This window comes from Oncorhynchus mykiss, chromosome 5 (genome assembly GCF_013265735.2).
Source record: "Oncorhynchus mykiss isolate Arlee chromosome 5, USDA_OmykA_1.1, whole genome shotgun sequence".
Taxonomy (NCBI): domain Eukaryota; kingdom Metazoa; phylum Chordata; class Actinopteri; order Salmoniformes; family Salmonidae; genus Oncorhynchus; species Oncorhynchus mykiss.
In genome coordinates, this window is record NC_048569.1 from 18,158,287 (window position 1) to 18,179,890 (window position 21,604).

General features: G+C 43.3%; 1 protein-coding gene across 4 annotated transcripts in view; it reads left to right on the forward strand.

The window, feature by feature from the left end:
- arhgef28a (Rho guanine nucleotide exchange factor (GEF) 28a) overlaps positions 1 to 18,749 on the forward strand; it is a 109,686-nt gene extending 90,937 nt beyond the window's left edge. For all 4 annotated transcript variants that reach the window (XM_036976985.1, XM_036976986.1, XM_036976987.1 and 1 more), the window contains 2 exons: positions 5,375 to 5,687; positions 15,391 to 18,749. In XM_036976985.1, the coding sequence (XP_036832880.1) occupies positions 5,375 to 5,687; positions 15,391 to 15,569 (492 nt within the window). In that variant the 3' untranslated portion in view covers positions 15,570 to 18,749. The remainder of the gene's footprint in view (positions 1 to 5,374; positions 5,688 to 15,390) is intronic.
- The last annotated feature ends 2,855 nt before the right edge of the window (positions 18,750 to 21,604 follow it).

Genomic DNA, 21,604 nt, shown 5'->3' on the forward strand with positions numbered 1-21,604 from the left:
GTCATTTTCACGTTTTCATATATTCTCAGAATGCTTGTGAATTATGTATACTAAGGCATTTGTGAACATTCTACAGCAATAGAGTGGTGGGAAAGAGACCTAGAGTTTAGACAATTAATAGACACTGCAGTAAATTATACCTAATAAAAAAATCTGTCTTGTCCAAGACCTGAGTCTACACAGGACGGTGAGCTATAGCCAATCAGAGCTACAGTAGGCCTTTATACAAACAAGCTATTTGCCACACGGGCCTGCCTTCATTCACTTTGAACGGGACTGTGTGTTTACAGGTAGTAGCAACAGTGCGACTTTAGATCATTAGAACGCATTTGCCAAAAGCCCCAAAATACACCTGAATGGATTTGTGCAATTATGTAAATACCACTGGAGTCCTCTTACATTTGGGAACTTTACAGTTCTATTGATCAAACAACCATGAAGAGGTAGACTTTCTCTCCCTCAGTTATGCACATCAACAACTACAAGATCAACAACTAATGTTAGCCAGAGCAAGATGAGCTGAAATCTAACGAAGGAACATTAGATAAACCCTCTCAAACCTTTTCAGCTAGTTGGCTGTCAAAATTACACTGATAAACAGTGGGGAATTGTAGCCTACTTCTCCTTTTTGAGCTTGCCTGCCAATGTATGCATGTCCCAACCAAGCACCCAATCTAACTGGCTAAAGTTAGCTAGCTTGCTACTTCCAGACACAAATGAGAGAACACCTCAATCTGACCATTTTACTCGCCGTAGCAGAGCTGGTAAGGCTGTTTTCATGTTATGTTCATGTAAATGTTATACATTTACTGACACCGGCATATTCAGCGGGTGTTGCTCGCTCGTAAATTCATCAGTTATTTTGTGCTCTGGCACACTCAGACTAGAGTGCTCTGAAATCTGAGTAGATAGCCAGAGTGAATTTTCAAAGGCAAGAGATATGCTAACTGGATAACAGTCATTCAAGTTCTTTCTAGCTAACCAAATGACACCTGCATCTCTAGATGTGTATAGCCACCGAAAAACGATGAGTCACTTACCTCCGATGGCATGACATCCTCCTAGCAGCTAGCTAGCTGGCTAACGTTAGGCTCCATGTTTTTAGCTTGCTACATAAATAGATATGCTAGCCTATTAGCCGTGTTATGACTGACTTGTGATCATTGCCCTTGCTAGTTTGATTGTATTGTCATTCCCAGCCTTAGTTACATTCGTCTGTTTTTGCCCAAAATATTGAGTTGTTGAAACTCAAACAATGTACCAGGCCAGCTGTGAATTACAACCTGATAGCAATATTTTTTGGACTACCAAGAAATGTATTGGTGAATTATATTGACCATTAATTTAACTGCATCCATCTATTCTGCCAACAGTGCCTTAGTGTACATCATGGAATGTTGAGTCAAATAGAACCTATTTTTAAAACCTCTTATAAAGTTTTTAGTTTTTATATTGAACCTTTATTTAACTAGGTAAGTGAGTTAAGAACAAATTCTTATTTACAATGACGGCCTACACAATGATGGCCAAACCCGGACGACAATGGGCCAATTGGGCGCCACCCTTTGGGACTCCCAATCACGGCCGGTTGTGATACAGCCTTGATTCCCAAACTGGGAAATGTATATTTTTTACTGATATCATGATTGTCTGTTTGTTTCATATCTGCAAAGTAGTTAAAACACTGTCAGTTCCACTTTAGAAAACTAATTTGTGTTCATACATTTTTACGATATAGCCAATTTTGACATTGCAGCTGGCCCATCTAGCAGAAATCGCTCAGTTCTGCCTCCAGGGCAAGATTCATGACAACAAATGTCAACCTGCTGCTGTATGTGTGAGTGTGAACCAAGGTCATGTTTCTCCCTGGGTTAGAAGTTCATTATTGAGAAGTGCCTCTCTCTCCCAGGACAAAGTGTAGCCAGCAGCCAAAGCTACGGTGGCCCACTCTGTCACACAGAGCAGCTCCATCCGGGCCCTTGATATACGACCTGCGGTAATGAGAGCAATTTCAGCGTCATCTGTCTCAACACTCAGCAGCTCCGCTCGCTAATAAACAACTTCATGATTGATGATAATTAAACCGCAGAGAATAAAAGCTCCAGCGACAAAATAATTAAAAGCATGCGAACGCCGCAAACCAATCAATCCTCTCCAAAATACTTTAATTATTCATATCGACACTTTGTTTGAAAAGCGAGTGGAGCGGGCCTGCAGTGAAATATGCCCCCAAGCTGAGAGGAGAGGCATAGAGAGAGAGAGAGAGGGAGAGAGAGACAGAGAGAGAGGTGGGGAGAGGAGAGGCAGGGAGAGAGGACAAGGGGAGATAGGAGAGGGAGAGAGAGGTGGGAGAGGAGAGAAAAGGCAAGGAGAAAGAGGGGGAGAGAGCGTGAGAGGAGAGAGAGAGAGAGAGAGGAGAGCCAGAGAGAGAGAGGGAGAGAGAGAGAGAGAGAGTGAGAGGAGAGACAGAGGGACAGAGAGAGAGAGCGAGAGGAGAGAGAGAGGGAGAGAGAGAGAAAGCGAGAGGAGAGACAGAGAGAGAAAGCAAGAGGAGAGACAGAGAGAGGAGAGAGACAGAGAAAGCGAGAGGAGAGACAGAGAGAAAGCGAGAGGAGAGACAGAGAGAGGGGGAGAGAGATAGTATAAATAGAACAGTGTTCCTATACTCTGCCTGCCTCTCTACAGGACCTTATGGGGAGGGTGTATGTTAAAACCAACGACCTCATGAACCTCATTTGCCCCCTGGCCTAGGCCTCCGTGGGGTTGAGCTTGTGTTGTGAGGTTCAGCAGGTGGGATGATTCAACGTGCATAGAGTGGAATGGGAGGGGGGTCTCATATTGTAAGTAGTTTTAGGTTGTAGTTATTATAGGAATTATAGGACTATTTCCCTCTATACCATTTGTATTTCATTAACCTTTGACTATTGGATGTTCTTATAGGCACATTAGTATTGCCAGTGTAACAGTATAGCTTCCGTCCCTTTCTCTCCCCTACCTGGGCTCGAACCAGGAACACAGCGACAACAGCCACCCTCGAAGCAGCGTTACCCATGCAGAGCAAGGGGAACAACTACTCCAAGTCTCAGAGCGAGTGATGTTTGAAACGCTATTAGCGCGCATCCCGCTAACTAGCTAGCCATTTCACATCGGTTACACTAGCCTAATCTCAGGAGTTGATAGGCTTGAAGTCATAAACAGCTCTATGCTTGAGCTGCTGGCAAAACGCACTAAAGTGCTGTTTGAATGAATGCTTACGAGCCTGCTGCTGCCTACCATCGCTCAGTCAGAATGCTCTATCAAATCATAGACTTAGTCACAACATAATAACACACAAAAATACGAGCCCTAGGTCATTAATATGGTAGAATCCGGAAACTATCATCTCGAAAACAAGACGTTTATTCTTTCAGTGAAATACGGAACCGTTCCGTATTTTATCTAAGGGGTGGCATCCATTAGTCTAAATATTCCTGTTACATTGCACAACCTTCAATGTCATGTCATAATTATGTAAAATTCTGGTGGCCCAAACTGTTGCATATACACTGACTCTGCGTGTAATGAACACAAGAGAAGTGACACAATTTCATCTGGTTAATATTGCCTGCTAACCTGGATTTCTTTAAATATGCAGGTTTAAATATGCAGGTTTAAAAATATAAACTTCTGTGTATTGATTTTAAGAAAGGCATTGATGTTCATGTTTAGGTATACATTGGAGCAACGATACGCACCGTATCAATTGTATGCAATGCAGGACACGCTAGATAAACTAGTAATATCATCAACCATGTGTAATTAACTAGCGATTAGGATTGATTGATTGATTGTTTTTTTATAAGATATGTTTAATGCTAGCTAGCAACTTACCTTGGCTTACTGCATTCGCGTCTCCTCGTGGAGTGCAATGAGAGGCAGGTGGTTAGAGCGTTGGACTAGTTAACTGTAAGGTTGCAAGATTGAATCCCCCGAGCCGACAAGGTGAAAATCTGTCGTTCTGCCCCTGAACGAGGCAGTTAACCCACCGTTCCAAGGCCGTCATTGAAAATAAGAATGTGTTCTTAACTGACTTGCCTAGTTAAATAAATATTAAATAAAGGTGTAAAAAAAAAATTCAAAAATGGGCAAAATCGGTGTCCAAAAATACCGATTTCCGATTGTTATGAAAGCTTGAAATCGGCCCTAATTAATCGGCCATTCCGATTAATCGGTCGACCTCTAGTAAACATACAGATAAACCATAACACTAAGACAAGAGTTAGCTATGGGCAAAAGTATAGCCATTGCTACGTATCAGACATAGTCAAGTAGCCACAGTGGCTATTTACAATGATGGTTTATTCAGCTAATCCATAGCCCAAAAAATATTTTCAGTGTGAAGTATACCAATTCATATTATATTTCCTCTAATTAACAAAAAGATCACTGCTGCAATGGAGCTGGGCTACCTCTGCTTGGCAAGGTGCTGTAAAGCCCATCCTCCTGCCAGAAAGACCTTCTCTTTAAAGAGGATCTGACAGAGGACACAGGATCTGTCTCTGACCCCCTGACCCTCTGCCTGGGGCTAAATGTTAGCAGGGTAACACTAAACACTACATCCATACTGATCACCAGGGAAACGCTAATGGATCCAAATGGCACCCTATTTCCTTTGTAGTGCACTACTTTTGACCAGGGACCATAGGGAATAGGGTGCCAATAGGAACACAACCTAAGACTGCACTGCTTCCATACAGATCAGCCTGCAGTAACTCCTGTTTTCTGTCACGGAAGTAGGCAGTTATTGTTGGACTGCTAATTCTGCCTCAGCTTTGACACAGATGAAATCAATGGGGTAGGAGAACATCTTACCTGAGCTGGATATAGCACACCGAAGAGAAGTACGTAGATGAGAGAGAAAGAGGAGGAGAGTGAGGCACATACTGTACCTGGGAATATTGAAGACTCATGTTAAAAGGAACCACCAGCTTTCAGATGTTCTCATGTTCTGAGCAAGGAACTTAAATGTTAGCTTTCTTACATGGCACATATTGCACTTTTACTTTCTTCTCCAACACTTTGTTTTTGCATTATATAAACCAAATTGAACATGTTTCATGATTTATTTGAGGCTAAATTGATTTTATTGATGTATTATATTAAGATAACATAAGTGTTCATTCAGTGTTGTTGTAATTGTCATTATTACAAATACATTTTAAAAATCGGCCGATTAATTGGCATTGCCTTTTTTTGGTCCTCCAATAATCGGCATCGGTGTTAAAAAAATCATAATCGGTCAACCTCTAATGTTTCGTTAATGCTCTTGTTGTGGTCGTCCTTCACGCTCAGTGTTCTGTTAACGTGGCATTCTGTCTATGTTCTTCTCCCATAGGACTCACTTCCTTGCCAGCCTGGAGGCCATCTTGACAACGGCGGCTCAGTCTTTGTCAACGAGGCAGCGGTCACCACGGCAATGGGGCTCAACAACCGCCACGTGCACCACCACCTGCAACAGCAGAGAGGGTACGGAGATGACCCTCGAGCCCACAACAGCCTGAACACCCTACTGGCCCGCTCCAGCCACGGACAGACACTCCAACTCCACCCTGACACACACACACCCCAGGACTGGGCGGGGGGCACCGGTGTCACCGGGTACCTCTACACACCCACAGAGGGACAGGGCTCTGAGCAGAAACCCAACGGTAAGACCCAGACCCTCTGGGGGACAGGGCTCTGAGCAGAAACCCAACGGTAAGACCCAGTTCCAGACCCTCAGGGGGACAGGGCTCTGAGCAGAAACCCAACGGTAAGACCCAGTTCCAGACCCTCAGGGGGACAGGGCTCTGAGCAGAAACCCAACGGTAAGACCCAGTTCCAGACCCTCTGGGGGACAGGGCTCTGAGCAGAAACCCAACGGCAAGACCCAGTTCCGGACCCTCAGGGGGACAGGGCTCTGAGCAGAAACCCAACGGTAAGACCCAGTTCCAAACCCTCAGGGGGACAGGGCTCTGAGCAGAAACCCAACGGTAAGACCCAGTTCCAGACCCTCAGGGGGACAGGGCTCTGAGCAGAAACCCAACGGTAAGACCCAGTTACAGACCCTCAGGGTGACAGGGCTCTGAGCAGAAACCCAACGGTAAGACCCAGTTCCAGACCCTCAGGGTGACAGGGCTCTGAGCAAAAACCCAACGGTAAGACCCAGTTCAAGACCCTCAGGGTGACAGGGCTCTGAGAAGAAACCCAACAATAAGACTCAGCTCCAGAGAGTTGTGTGAATCCATCTCTGTTACAGAGATTGTGTTTATTCTCTAATCCTAAATACAAGATTATTCCGGCTTTCTCGGCTGAATTTGATTGATAACACACAACATGATTTGATGGGATCTGACATTGACTAACTAAATACCATACAACTAAATGTGACATCAGCAATATGACAGGCTCATTTTCTCCCCCCTCTCTCCCTCTCTCCCCCCTCTCTCTCTCTCCTTCTCTCTCTCTCTCTTTCTTCGATACCTCATGATATCACGAGGCCTAGCTGCTACCTGTGAGAAAGTAAACACAGCCTCTGTACCCACCACACACACACCTCCCATTCCTCTCAAGGCTGTTCCTGTTTCAAAGCGATGTGAGGCCTTGCTTGTCATTCTTTCCCAGTTAATCAGTGTCTCCAGATAAAGTTCCCCCCCACCTAAACCCCCCCCCACCCCACCACCATCTACACCAGCCTAGTCTGGCCCTTCTCGCCTAGGAGAGAGAAAAATAATCGGTGTGTTCTCTATCTATTGAGCGCCGGGGGCCGGGCCAACAGCGTGTGAATCACAGCTCAGAGCCCATGGCTGACGGATTGGAGCATCGATCTGAAAAATCTTTACAAAACTCATTACAGCACGACTTGTCATCAGAGGAGCAGGGGATAGAGGGGAGGGAGCGATGAGAGATGCACATATTCATCTGTATTTCACTGCTCATGTGTCAGCCGACGTCTGTTTGCATATATACGTCTCACAGGTTTCAACTGTTATACCTCACTGGTTTAATATACATGCACACTGATCTGAACCGGAAATATTACAGGCTACGATGAGGGCCACTTGTTGAATATACACTAGAATGGATGCTTCTATTTGAAAAGCCTGTTTAATGGATATCTCTATAGTAACTATCAGTGATACAGGCTGCTGAATTGTTTACTGTTATGTGACCGGAGCACGATCTCTCTCCGTCGATCAACTTATTACCTTCTCCTGTTATTCACCACACTTGAGCCACCGTAGAATCACAGTCTCTTGTTAACAAGACAGAGTGGTGGATGCTCTGCACAGACGGGTGGATACCCCCACCTACCACAGGGCCAGAGCTTACCTGACATATTACCAACAATGCACCCCTCTGTGGTCCCAGACAGGCCCCATAATGCACTGCTCCTGTCCTGTTAGAGGTGTATGTTGTATGATAGATCAGCAGGATTCACAGATGGAATACGTCCAGATGGAATATCTCACCTTCAAAAACAAAACGTATTTGATCTAAAAAATCCTCAAAATCTTGCTCAGAGCTATCAGAAGTCTGATTTCTCTACCTCACATCCAAGTGAGGATGGTTCTTCCCCCTTACACAGGGCCTTTGAGATTGTTCCCTCTCTCAAGATTTCCATAATGTTCTCCTGCACAATGATAATGGAAAAAATGGAAGGATTGAAATTTGATCCAATGAATCCAATCAGATTTTCCCATCTCGCCTAGCTGTTGAATAACTGTGGCCTTTTGAAAATAACAACTACTGTAAATATTGAACAGTAAACCAACCAGAATATTGTGCTGCTTCTGAAAATGAATAAAGGATGAAAACTATGAAGATCAGTGCTCACTATGATGGTATAGTGAGTTACTGTTCTGGACCCATAGAAATATCATTAGTTTGAAGATTATCCTGACTATCTGACCTTTCAATGAATGACAAGCCTTCTGTCATTACACTTGGTGTTAAAGTCATCCTATTGGATTTTATCTTACTGATTTGAACAGTAATTGCATTTCGAAAATGGTCTCCATTTCTTGTGGCCTCAGATCAGGCTGACCTAAGTCCCTGCGAAGAGTATTTGTCCTGAGGCTTTATAGTACAGACCCATCTATCAGAGCCCAGTTAAAGGTCTAAGACCACGGCTAACAGTGGCACACTTGCACACATGCGCGCACACGCACACACACACACACACACACACTAGTGGTTAGCTAACAAGGAGCTCACTAATTAATGAAACAGAGTCCGACACATTCCTGTGGGAACACAACACATTTACCACAGACCCTTACATCCACAGTATCTATTACCACAGACCCTTACATCCACAGTATCTATTACCACAGACCCTTACAGCCACACCATCTATTACTACAGACCCTTACAGACCCTTACAGCCACATTATCTATTACCACATACCCTTACAGACCCTTACATCCACAGTATCTATTACCACAGACCCTTACATCCACAGTATCTATTACCACAGACCCTTACAGACCCTTACATCCACAGTATCTATTACCACAGACCCTTACATCCACAGTATCTATTACCACAGACCCTTACAGACCCTTACATCCACAGTATCTATTACCACAGACCCTTACAGACCCTTACAGACACATGATCTATTACCACAGACCCTTACATCCACAGTATCTATTACCACAGACCCTTACAGACCCTTACATCCACAGTATCTATTACCACAGACCCTTACATCCACAGTATCTATTACCACAGACCCTTACATCCACAGTATCTATTACCACAGACCCTTACAGACCCTTACATCCACAGTATCTATTACCACAGACCCTTACATCCACAGTATCTATTACCACAGACCCTTACATCCACAGTATCTATTACCACAGACCCTTACAGACCCTTACATCCACAGTATCTATTACCACAGACCCTTACAGACCCTTACAGACACATGATCTATTACCACAGACCCTTACATCCACAGTATCTATTACCACAGACCCTTACAGACCCTTACATCCACAGTATCTATTACCACAGACCCTTACATCCACAGTATCTATTACCACAGACCCTTACATCCACAGTATCTATTACCACAGACCCTTACAGACCCTTACATCCACAGTATCTATTACCACAGACCCTTACAGACCCTTACAGACACATGATCTATTACCACAGACCCTTACATCCACAGTATCTATTACCACAGACCCTTACAGACCCTTACATCCACAGTATCTATTACCACAGACCCTTACATCCACAGTATCTATTACCACAGACCCTTACATCCACAGTATCTATTACCACAGACCCTTACAGACCCTTACAGACACATGATCTATTACCACAGACCCTTACATCCACAGTATCTATTACCACAGACCCTTACAGACCCTTACATCCACAGTATCTATTACCACAGACCCTTACATCCACAGTATCTATTACCACAGACCCTTACAGCCCCTTACAGACACATGATCTATTACCACAGACCCTTACAGACACATGATCTATTACCACAGACCCTTACAGCCACACCATCTATTACCACAGACCCTTACAGACCCTTACAGCCACACCATCTATTACCACAGACCCTTACAGACCCTTACAGACACATGATCTATTACCACAGACCCTTACAGACCCTTACAGACACATGATCTATTACCACAGATCCTTACAGACCCTTACAGACACATGATCTATTACAACAGACCCTTACAGCCACACCATCTATTACCACAGACCCTTACAGACCCTTACAGCCACACCATCTATTACCACAGACCCTTACAGACCCTTACAGACACATTATCTATTACCACAGACCCTTACAGCCACATCATCTATTACCACAGACCCTTACAGACGCTTACAGACCCTCACAGACCCTGAAAACCACATTGTCTATTACCACAGACCCTTACAGACCCTGAAAACCACATTGTCTATTACCACAGACCCTTACAGCCACACCATCTATTACCACAGACCCTTACAGACCCTTACAGCCACACCATCTATTACCACAGACCCTTACAGACCCTTACAGACACATTATCTATTACCACAGACCCTTACAGCCACATCATCTATTACCACAGACGCTTACAGACCCTTACATCCACAACATCTATTACCACAGACGCTTACAGCCACATCATCTATTACCACAGACGCTTACAGCCACATCATCTATTACCACAGACCCTTACAGAACCTTACATCCACAGTATCTATTACCACAGACCCTTTCAGAACCTTACATCCACAGTATCTATTACCACAGACCCTTACAGACCCTTACATCCACAGTATCTATTACCACAGACCCTTACAGACACATGATCTATTACCACAGACCCTTACATCCACAGTATCTATTACCGCAGACCCTTACAGACCCTTACATCCACAGTATCTATTACCACAGACCCTTACATCCACAGTATCTATTACCACAGACCCTTACAGACCCTTACATCCACAGTATCTATTACCACAGACCCTTACATCCACAGTATCTATTACCACAGACCCTTACAGACCCTTACATCCACAGTATCTATTACCACAGACCCTTACAGACCCTTACAGACACATGATCTATTACCACAGACCCTTACATCCACAGTATCTATTACCACAGACCCTTACAGACCCTTACATCCACAGTATCTATTACCACAGACCCTTACATCCACAGTATCTATTACCACAGACCCTTACAGACCCTTACAGACACATGATCTATTACCACAGACCCTTACATCCACAGTATCTATTACCACAGACCCTTACAGACCCTTACATCCACAGTATCTATTACCACAGACCCTTACATCCACAGTATCTATTACCACAGACCCTTACAGCCCCTTACAGACACATGATCTATTACCACAGACCCTTACAGACCCTTACAGACACATGATCTATTACCACAGACCCTTACAGCCACACCATCTATTACCACAGACCCTTACAGACCCTTACAGCCACACCATCTATTACCACAGACCCTTACAGACCCTTACAGACACATGATCTATTACCACAGACCCTTACAGACCCTTACAGACACATGATCTATTACCACAGATCCTTACAGACCCTTACAGACACATGATCTATTACAACAGACCCTTACAGCCACACCATCTATTACCACAGACCCTTACAGACCCTTACAGCCACACCATCTATTACCACAGACCCTTACAGACCCTTACAGACACATTATCTATTACCACAGACCCTTACAGCCACATCATCTATTACCACAGACCCTTACAGACCCTTACAGACCCTCACAGACCCTGAAAACCACATTGTCTATTACCACAGACCCTTACAGACCCTGAAAACCACATTGTCTATTACCACAGACCCTTACAGCCACACCATCTATTACCACAGACCCTTACAGACCCTTACAGCCACACCATCTATTACCACAGACCCTTACAGACCCTTACAGACACATTATCTATTACCACAGACCCTTACAGCCACATCATCTATTACCACAGACGCTTACAGACCCTTACATCCACAACATCTATTACCACAGACGCTTACAGCCACATCATCTATTACCACAGACGCTTACAGCCACATCATCTATTACCACAGACCCTTACAGAACCTTACATCCACAGTATCTATTACCACAGACCCTTTCAGAACCTTACATCCACAGTATCTATTACCACAGACCCTTACAGCCACATCATCTATTACCACAGACGCTTACAGAACCTTACATCCACAGTATCTATTACCACAGACCCGTACAGCAACATTGTCTATTACAACAGACCCTTACAGCAACATTGTCTATTACAACAGACCCTTACAGCAACATTGTCTATTACCACAGACTCTTACAGCCACACCATCTATTACCACAGACCCTTACAGCAACATTGTCTATTACCACAGACTCTTACAGACCCTTACAGCCACAACATCTATTACCACAGACCCTTACAGACCCTTACAGCCACAACATCTATTACCACTGACCCTTACAGCAACATTGTCTATTACCACAGACCCTTACAGCAACAGTGTCTATTACCACAGACTCTTACAGACCCTTACAGCCACAACATCTATTACCACAGACCCTTACAGACCCTTACAGCCACAACATCTATTACCACTGACCCTTATAGACCCTTACAGCAACATTGTCTATTACAACAGACCCTTACAGCCACAACATCTATTACCACAGACCCTTACAGCAACATTGTCTATTACCACAGACCCTTACAGCAACAGTGTCTATTACCACAGACTCTTACAGACCCTTACAGCCACAACATCTATTACCACAGACCCTTACAGACCCTTACAGACACATGATCTATTACCACAGACCCTTACAGACCCTTACAGACACATGATCTATTACTACAGACCCTTACAGCCACAACATCTATTACCACTGACCCTTATAGACCCTTACAGCCACAACATCTATTACCACAGACCCTTACAGCAACATTGTCTATTACCACAGACCCTTACAGCAACAGTGTCTATTACCACAGACCCTTACAGAACCTTACAGCCACAACATATATTACCACAGACCCTTACAGACCCTTACAGCAACATTGTCTATTACCACAGACCCTTACAGCAACATTGTCTATTACCACAGACCCTTACAGAACCTTACAGCCACAACATCTATTACCACAGACCCTTACAGCAACATGGTATATTACCACAGACCCTTACAGAACCTTACAGCCACATTATCTATTACCACAGACCCTTACAGCCACAACATATATTACCACAGACCCTTACAGCAACATTGTCTATTACCACAGACTCTTACAGCCACACCATCTATTACCACAGACCCTTACAGCAACATTGTCTATTACCACAGACTCTTACAGCCACACCATCTATTACCACAGAACCTTACAGCCACATTATCTATTACCACAGACTCTTACAGCCACACCATCTATTACCACAGAACCTTACAGCCACATTATCTATTACCACAGACTCTTACAGACCCTTACAGCCACATCATCTATTACCACAGACCCTTACAGACCCTTACAGCCACAACATCTATTAGCACAGACCCTTACAGCCACATCATCTATTACCACAGACTCTTACAGACCCTTACAGCCACATCATCTATTAGCACAGACCCTTACAGACCCTTACAGCCACAACATCTATTACCACAGACTCTTACAGCCACACCATCTATTACCACAGACCCTTACAGCCACACCATCTATTACCACAGACCCTTACAGCAACATTGTGTATTACAACAGACCATTACAGAACCTTACAGCCACATCATCTATTACCACAGACCCTCACAGCCACACCATCTATACACCCTTACAGCAACATTGATGATGCTGTTACACACCGCCCCAGACCATGACGGACCCTCCACCTCCAAATCGATCCCGCTCCAGAGTACAGGCCTCGATGTAACGCTCATTCCTTCGAAGATAAATGTGAATCCAACCATCACTCCTGGTGAGACAAAACCGCGACTCGTCAGGGAAGAGCACTTTTTGCCAGTCCTGTCTGCTCCAGCGATGGTGAGTTTGTGCCCAAAGGTGACGTTGTTGCCGGTGATGTCTGGTGAGGACCTGCCTTACAACAGGCCTGCAAGCCCTCAGTCCAGCCTCTCTCAGCCTACTGCGGACAGTCTGAGCACTGATGGAGGCATAGTGCGTTCCTGGTGTAACTCGGGCAGTTGTTGTTGCCATCCTGTACCTGTCCCGCAGGTATGATGTTCTGATGTACTGATCCTGTGCAGGTGTTGTTACACGTGGTCTGCCAATGTGAGGACGATCAGCTGTCCGCCCTGTCTCCCTGTAGCGCTGTCTTAGGCGTCTCACAGTACAGACAATTTATTGCCCTGACCACATCTGCAGTCCTCATTTCTCCTTGCAGCATGCATAAGGCATGTTCACGCAAATGAGCAGGGACCCTGGGCATCTTTCTTTAGGTGTTTTTCAGAGTCAGTAGAAATGCCTCTTTAGTGTCCTAAGTTTTCATAGCTGTGACCCAATTGCCTACTGTCTGTAAGCTGTTAGTGTCTTAACGACTGTTCCACAGGTGCATGTTCATTAAATGTTTATTGTTCATTGAACAAGCATGAAACAGTGTTTAAACCCTTTACAATGAAGATCTGTGAAGTTTCTTGGATTTTTGCGAATTATCGTTGAAAGACAGGGTCCTGAAAAAGGGACTTTTATTTTGGCAAGTTTTTTTTAGTTAAAGAGCAGATGGATGAACTCATTATAGTGGGCAGTCAGCCAGGTCCATCCTGATAGTTATTTATCTACCTGGGGTTTTTATATCATACTGTGTATAATGGTTATCTACCAGGAATTATTTATCATACTGTGTCTGTAGTTATTTATCTACCTGGGGTTCTTATATCATACTGTGTCTGTAGTTATTTATCTACCTGGGGTTATTATATCATACTGTGTCTGTAGTTATTTATCTACCTGGGGTTATTATATCATACTATGTCTGTAGTTATTTATTTACCTGGGGTTATTATATCATACTGTGTCTGTAGTTATTTATCTACCTGGGGTTATTATATCATACTATGTCTGTAGTTATTTATTTACCTGGGGTTATTATATCATACTGTGTCTGTAGTTATTTATCTACCTGGGGTTATTATATCATACTATGTCTGTAGTTATTTATCTACCTGGGGTTATTATATCATACTGTGTCTGTAGTTATTTATCCACCTGGGGTTCTTATATCATACTGTGTCTGTAGTTATTTATCTACCTGGGGTTATTATATCATACTGTGTCTGTAGTTATTTATCTACCTGGGGTTATTATATCATACTATGTCTGTAGTTATTTATTTACCTGGGGTTATTATATCATACTGTGTCTGTAGTTATTTATCTACCTGGGGTTATTATATCATACTATGTCTGTAGTTATTTATTTACCTGGGGTTATTATATCATACTGTGTCTGTAGTTATTTATCTACCTGGGGTTATTATAGCATACTGTATCTGATGGTTATTTATCTACCTGGGGTTATTATATCATACTGTGTCTGTTGTTATTTATCTACCTGGGGTTATTATATCATACTGCGGTTCTATTATTTTAGTTTCTCTCCCCTGTTCGGCTTCTCTTTGTCCTTCATCTCTTCACCCTTCCCTTTTCTTCTCTGGTTCTTGGTGTTTCATTTAAAATGGTGATTGTTCATGTCTGTGAGAGAGAGTTTATCCTGTTTGTTGGTTTAGTTTACTGTGATTATGAACATCTATGTTTTAATATTGATGCATATAAACGTCATGCATTTATACCCATACAGATATAAACACACACCGCAAAGTGAGGGAGACGTGGTCATTGATGGCAACAGCGGCTGGACAATATCAGGGTGTACCCCCACATGGAGATCCCCAACTGGACCTGTCCTTATTGGTTCCCCTGGAGACGGAGCGTGGGGATGGGGAGGACGTGGGAGAGGAGAACATTGTGTACCTCTGAGGCTGAACCCCCTGAGTCAAAACCAGGACTTAAAGCTGGAATCCTTAATGGTGAAACTGCTACGTCCGTTTGGGATATTACAACAACAAAGGAGTTACTACAAACAACAAACACCGTTTTTTCCCCCTTGGACATAATTAGAATCACAGATTTAACATGAATATATGAAGGCTCCGAATCCAAGATTGGACAGTAAATATCTAGGCCTATTGTATATCAACAAGGTTTAAAGAAGTAACAGGACTGGCACATACAGAAATCTCTCATGCTTTGTCTCTCTGCCCGCCACGTCTGTGTCAGGTACCCTCCATATGTGTCGCCAAGTGTTGTCAATGAGAGACACTTTTATAGTGCTACATGTTTATGTGTCCATATGTGCAGTGTGTGTGTGTGTAACTTCATCCACTGTGTGTGTGTGTGTGTGTGTGTGTGTGTGTGTGTGTGTGTGTGTGTCTCTGTTGAGAGTTCAACTCCAGGGCTGCCATCGGGCCTGAGGCCCTCCAATGACAGTTACCCTGACCAACCCTGCTGCCTGCCTTCCCCCTCTCTCCTCACCCCTGTATCTCTCTGTATCCCTGCCTCTCTGTATCCCTGCTTCAGTCTACCTCTCGTTTTCTCCCTTGTCCTCTAAGCCCAATCTCTCCAGGACTATTTATTAGGCTCTCCCAGAATGAAATACTGAGGAGAGTCTTCTCTTTGTTACCGCAGGGGGAAAGAGAGAGAGCAGAGAGGGGCTGGCATCACTGTAGAATCAGGCTGAATCTGTCCAGTTGCTCTGTGGCTGATTGTCTGGCCAGGAAATAAACAGCTGCTCGCCCATTCATCAGACAAGCTCTATTTAGAAGGTGAGCGGGATTCTGCAAACACATTAGTCATGAAGGATGAGGTGAAGCACCATGATCAGAAGGGATTTGGTCCCTTGGTTTCTCAGACTGTCTGGCTCTGGCTACGCCCGGACAGCATCATTTGTTTTTACCCGAAGGACTTTTTATTGTTTTGAAAGAGTGTAAAGGTATTGTGGTTTTAGGAATGATGTTGTGACTGTAGCAATATATCAATACAATATAGGACACTGCACTACCCTGCCTATATAAAGTACATATTTTATTAGGGCCAAACGCATATAGTGGTCAAAAACCATAGGACAGAACATTTCTATACTTTCAATGACCTTTGCTTTTAAAAATGGTTTTAAGTATCCAATCAGGGACAGTGCACTGTACATGTGAAGCATACCAAATATGGCCACATCTCTTCTGCATGATACATTTTTTTTTACATCGTTTTAAAATGTTTAATGTTTAAATATTCCTTCCAAGGCACATATTTCATAGCACATGATTTATTCCAGTGTGTGTTCAGTTACTTTAAGATTTTGTCTTATGTAAAGTTACCTTACTAATGCATGTGTAGTAATAGTAGCTGGATAGTCAGCCTGGTATCAGTTTATATCAGTGGAGGTTCCATAGAGGAGGAAGGGGAGGACCATCCTCCTCAGTGAATTTAATAACAATAAAAATAGTGAAACATTGAAAACGTAATCCTTTATATAAAAAAATATAGTAAATCTATTCACGTCACCAAATAGTTGATTAAAACACACTGTTTTTCTATATAGGTCTACAGTAGCCTCAACAGCACAGTAGGGTAACACCATGGAGTAGCCATAGGACAGCTCGTTTCCATCCTCCTCTGGGTACATTGTTTTATTATTTTTGTATTTGATTATTTTACACTTATTTTACCAGGTAGTTTGACTGAGAACACGTTCTCATTTACAGCTACAACCTGGGGAATAGTTACAGGGGAGAGGAATTACACCAATACAAAACTTATAGACTTACACAGTAATAATGACAACTTCCGGAGAATGTCCTCCAATCTATCAAAGCTCTTGCAGCATGAACTGACATGTTGTCTACCCAATCAAAGGATCAGAGAATGAATCTAGTGCTGAAAGCATAAGCTACAGCTAGCTAGCACAGCAGTGCATAAATTGTGGTGAGTAGTTGACTCAACGAGAAAGACAATAGCTGACCAGTTTTTAACAAATTAATTTCTTCAAAAATGAAGGAGAAGCAAGAGAGAGAGCTATATTTCTCGTTGTAATTTTTTCACTTTCACTTACTTAGCTAGCGAATGCAGCTAGCTAGTTTAGCCTACTCAAACACCCAGCTCAAACAGGGAGGGATGCTATGTTAGTTAGCTGGCTATGACTATCCAAAACTGGAATTCTTCCAAGTCAACGTAAACTTTTGGTTTTATTAATTTATTGCCACTGGGGCCCACTGGTGTAACTGCTAAACTGCTTGCTGTACACTGTACTGCGTGATTCTCCCGAGTTTAGTAACGCGTTAGTTCTCGTAGCCGTATTGATTACATTAGATACTATGGTGACAATGATGTAAGCTGTGTGTAGCAGTTAGTGGTTATAATATGAAGGTTTGGCTTGGATTTTTTTTTTGCCTGGTCACAGACAGCTGGTGTGTTGTGCACTGCAGTCCACAAGTGAAAGGAAAAGGTGAGAGGAGGAGAGTGCGTAGATGTGAGAAGGAATACAACAAGTAAAGTAATCATGCTGTTTGTATGTGGCTGCTATGAAAGTGAACTGTGTTTATGTGTGATCAGGGATGCGTGTATTCATTCCTCCGATTATGTAAGCAAACGGAATGAAACATGGATAAAAATACCTGAATTTGTTTGCAACTGTTGGACTAATGATTACACCCTAGATCAGCTAGATGCAGGCAAAAGCGTGCGGTATTAAATGTGTCACTTTCTGTCACCTTGATTACTCAAATCTTTCTCTCGACCTGTACACCTACGCTACATGACCAAAAGTATGTGGACATCTGCTTATTGAACATCTCATTCCAAAATCATGGGCATTAATATGGAGTTGGTCCCCCCTTTGCTGCTATAACAGCCTCCACTCTTCTGGGAAGGCTTTCCACTAGATGTTGGAACAATGCTGCAGAGACTTTTTTCCATTCATCCACGAGCATTAGTGAGGTCAGGCACTGATGTTGAATGATTAAACCTGGCTCGCAGTTGTTGTTCCAATTCATCCCAAAGGTGTTTGATGGGGTTGAGGTCAGGGCTCTGTACAGGCCAGTCAAGTTCTTCCACACCAATCTCGACAAACCATTTCTATATGGACCTTGCTTTGTGCACGGGGTATTGTCATGCTGAAACAGGAAAGGGCCTTCCCCAAACTGTTGTCACAAAGTTGGAAGCACAGAATCGTCTAGAATGTCATTGCATGCTGTAGCGTTAAGATTTCCCTTCACTGAAACTAAGGGGCCTAGCCGGAACCACGAAAAACAGCCCCAGCCCATTATTCCTCCTCCACCCAACTTTACAGTTGGCACTATGCATTGGGGCAGGTAGCGTTCTCCTGGCATCCGCCAAACCCAGATTCGTCTGTATAACTGCCAGATGGTGAAGCGTGAGTCATCACTGCAGAGAACGCATTTCCACTGCTCCAGAGTTCAATGGCTGCGAGCTTTACACCACTCCAGCCGATGCTTGGCATTGCGCATGATGATCTTAGGCTTGTGTGCTGATGCTCAGCCATGGAAACCCATTTCATAAAGCTCCCAACAAACAATTATTGTGCTGACGTTGCTTCCAGAGGCAGTTTGTAACTCGGTAGTGAGTTTTGCAACCGAGGACAGATGATTTTTATGCACTTCAGCACTCTGTGGTCCCATTCTGTGAGCATGTGTGGCCTACGACTTCGTGGCTGAGCCGTTGATGTTTCCACTTCACAATAACAGGACTTACAGTTGACTGGGGCAGCTCTAGCATGGCAGAAATTTGTTGGAACTGATTTGTTGGGAAGGTGGCATCCTATGACGGTGCTAGGATGGTGCTACATTGAATGTCACTGAGCTCTCCATTAAGGCCATTCTACGGCCAATGTTTGTCTATGGAGATTGCATGGCTGTGTGCTCGATTTTATACATTTGTCAGCAGCAGGTGTGGCTGAAATAGCCGAATCCACTAATTTGAAGGAGTGTCCACATACTTCAGTATATACAGTGCCTTGCGAAAGTATTCGGCCCCCTTGAACTTTGCGACCTTTTGCCACATTTCAGGCTTCAAACATAAAGATATAAAACTGTATTTTTTTGTGAAGAATCAACAACAAGTGGGAAGTGGAAGTGAAGTGGAACGACATTTATTGGATATTTCAAACTTTTTTAACAAATCAAAAACTGAAAAATTGGGCGTGCAAAATTATTCAGCCCCTTTACTTTCAGTGCAGCAAACTCTCTCCAGAAGTTCAGTGAGGATCTCTGAATGATCCAATGTTGACCTAAATGACTAATGATGATAAATACAATCCACCTGTGTGTAATCAAGTCTCCGTATAAATGCACCTGCACTGTGATAGTCTCAGAGGTCCGTCAAAAGCGCAGAGAGCATCATGAAGAACAAGGAACACACCAGGCAGGTCCGAGATACTGTTGTGAAGAAGTTTAAAGCCGGATTTGGATACAAAAAGATTTCCCAAGCTTTAAACATCCCAAGGAGCAATGTGCAAGCAAAAATATTGAAATGGAAGGAGTATCAGACCACTGCAAATCTACCAAGACCTGGCCGTCCCTCTAAACTTTCAGCTCATACAAGGAGAAGACTGATCAGAGATGCAGCCAAGAGGCCCATGATCACTCTGGATGAACTGCAGAGATCTACAGCTGAGGTGGGAGACTCTGTCCATAGGACAACAATCAGTCGTATATTGCACAAATCTGGCCTTTATGGAAGAGTGGCAAGAAGAAAGCCATTTCTTAAAGATATCCATAAAAAGTGTAGTTTAAAGTTTGCCACAAGCCACCTGGGAGACACACCAAACATGTGGAAGAAGGTGCTCTGGTCAGATGAAAGCAAAATTGAACTTTTTGGCAACAATGCAAAACGTTATGTTTGGCGTAAAAGCAACACAGCTCATCACCCTGAACACACCATCCCCACTGTCAAACATGGTGGTGGCAGCATCATGGTTTGGGCCTGCTTTTTTTAAGCAGGGACAGGGAAGATGGTTAAAATTGATGGGAAGATGGATGGAGCCAAATACCGGACCATTCTGGAAGAAAACCTGATGGAGTCTGCAAAAGACCTGAGACTGGGACGGAGATTTGTCTTCCAACAAGACAATGATCCAAAACATAAAGCAAAATCTACAATGGAATGGTTCAAAAATAAACATATCCAGGTGTTAGAATGGCCAAGTCAAAGTCCAGACCTGAATCCAATCGAGAATCTGTGGAAAGAACTGAAAACTGCTGTTCACAAATGCACTCCATCCAACCTCACTGAGCTCGAGCTGTTTTGCAAGGAGGAATGGGAAAAAAATTCAGTCTCTCGATGTGCAAAACTGATAGAGACATACCCCAAGCGACTTACAGCTGTAATCGCAGCAAAAGGTGGCGCTACAAAGTATTAACTTAAGGGGGCTGAATAATTTTGCACACCCAATTTTTCAGTTTTTGATTTGTTAAAAAAGTTTGAAATATCCAATAAATGTTGTTCCACTTCATGATTGTGTCCCACTTGTTGTTGATTCTTCAAAAAAAAAAAACAGTTTTATATCTTTATATTTGAAGCCTGAAATGCGGCAAAAGGTCGCAAAATTCAAGGGGGCCGAATACTTTCGCAAGGCACTGTATAGTGTATGTTTTAAACTTCATAGGCTAGGTTGTGGCAACCTCATGATGGTATAGGGAACATTTCAGTATAATGTGTATTAGCCTAAAGCTTTCAATGTTACATTGAGCTGGGTGAGTGGAATATGAATGACAGTCATCCAGTATGCTGTAATAGAAATAAGGCCATGCCCATAGAAAAAATGTGCGTCCTCCCTTATCTTAAACGACACCGACCGCCAACTGGTTTTATGCATCACATTGTAGTAGGAGTTGGGTAGTCAGCCTGGTATGAATTTATATGCATCACATTGTAGTAGGAGTTGGGTAGTCAGCCTGGTATGAATTTATATGCATCACATTGTAGTAGGAGTTGGGTAGTCA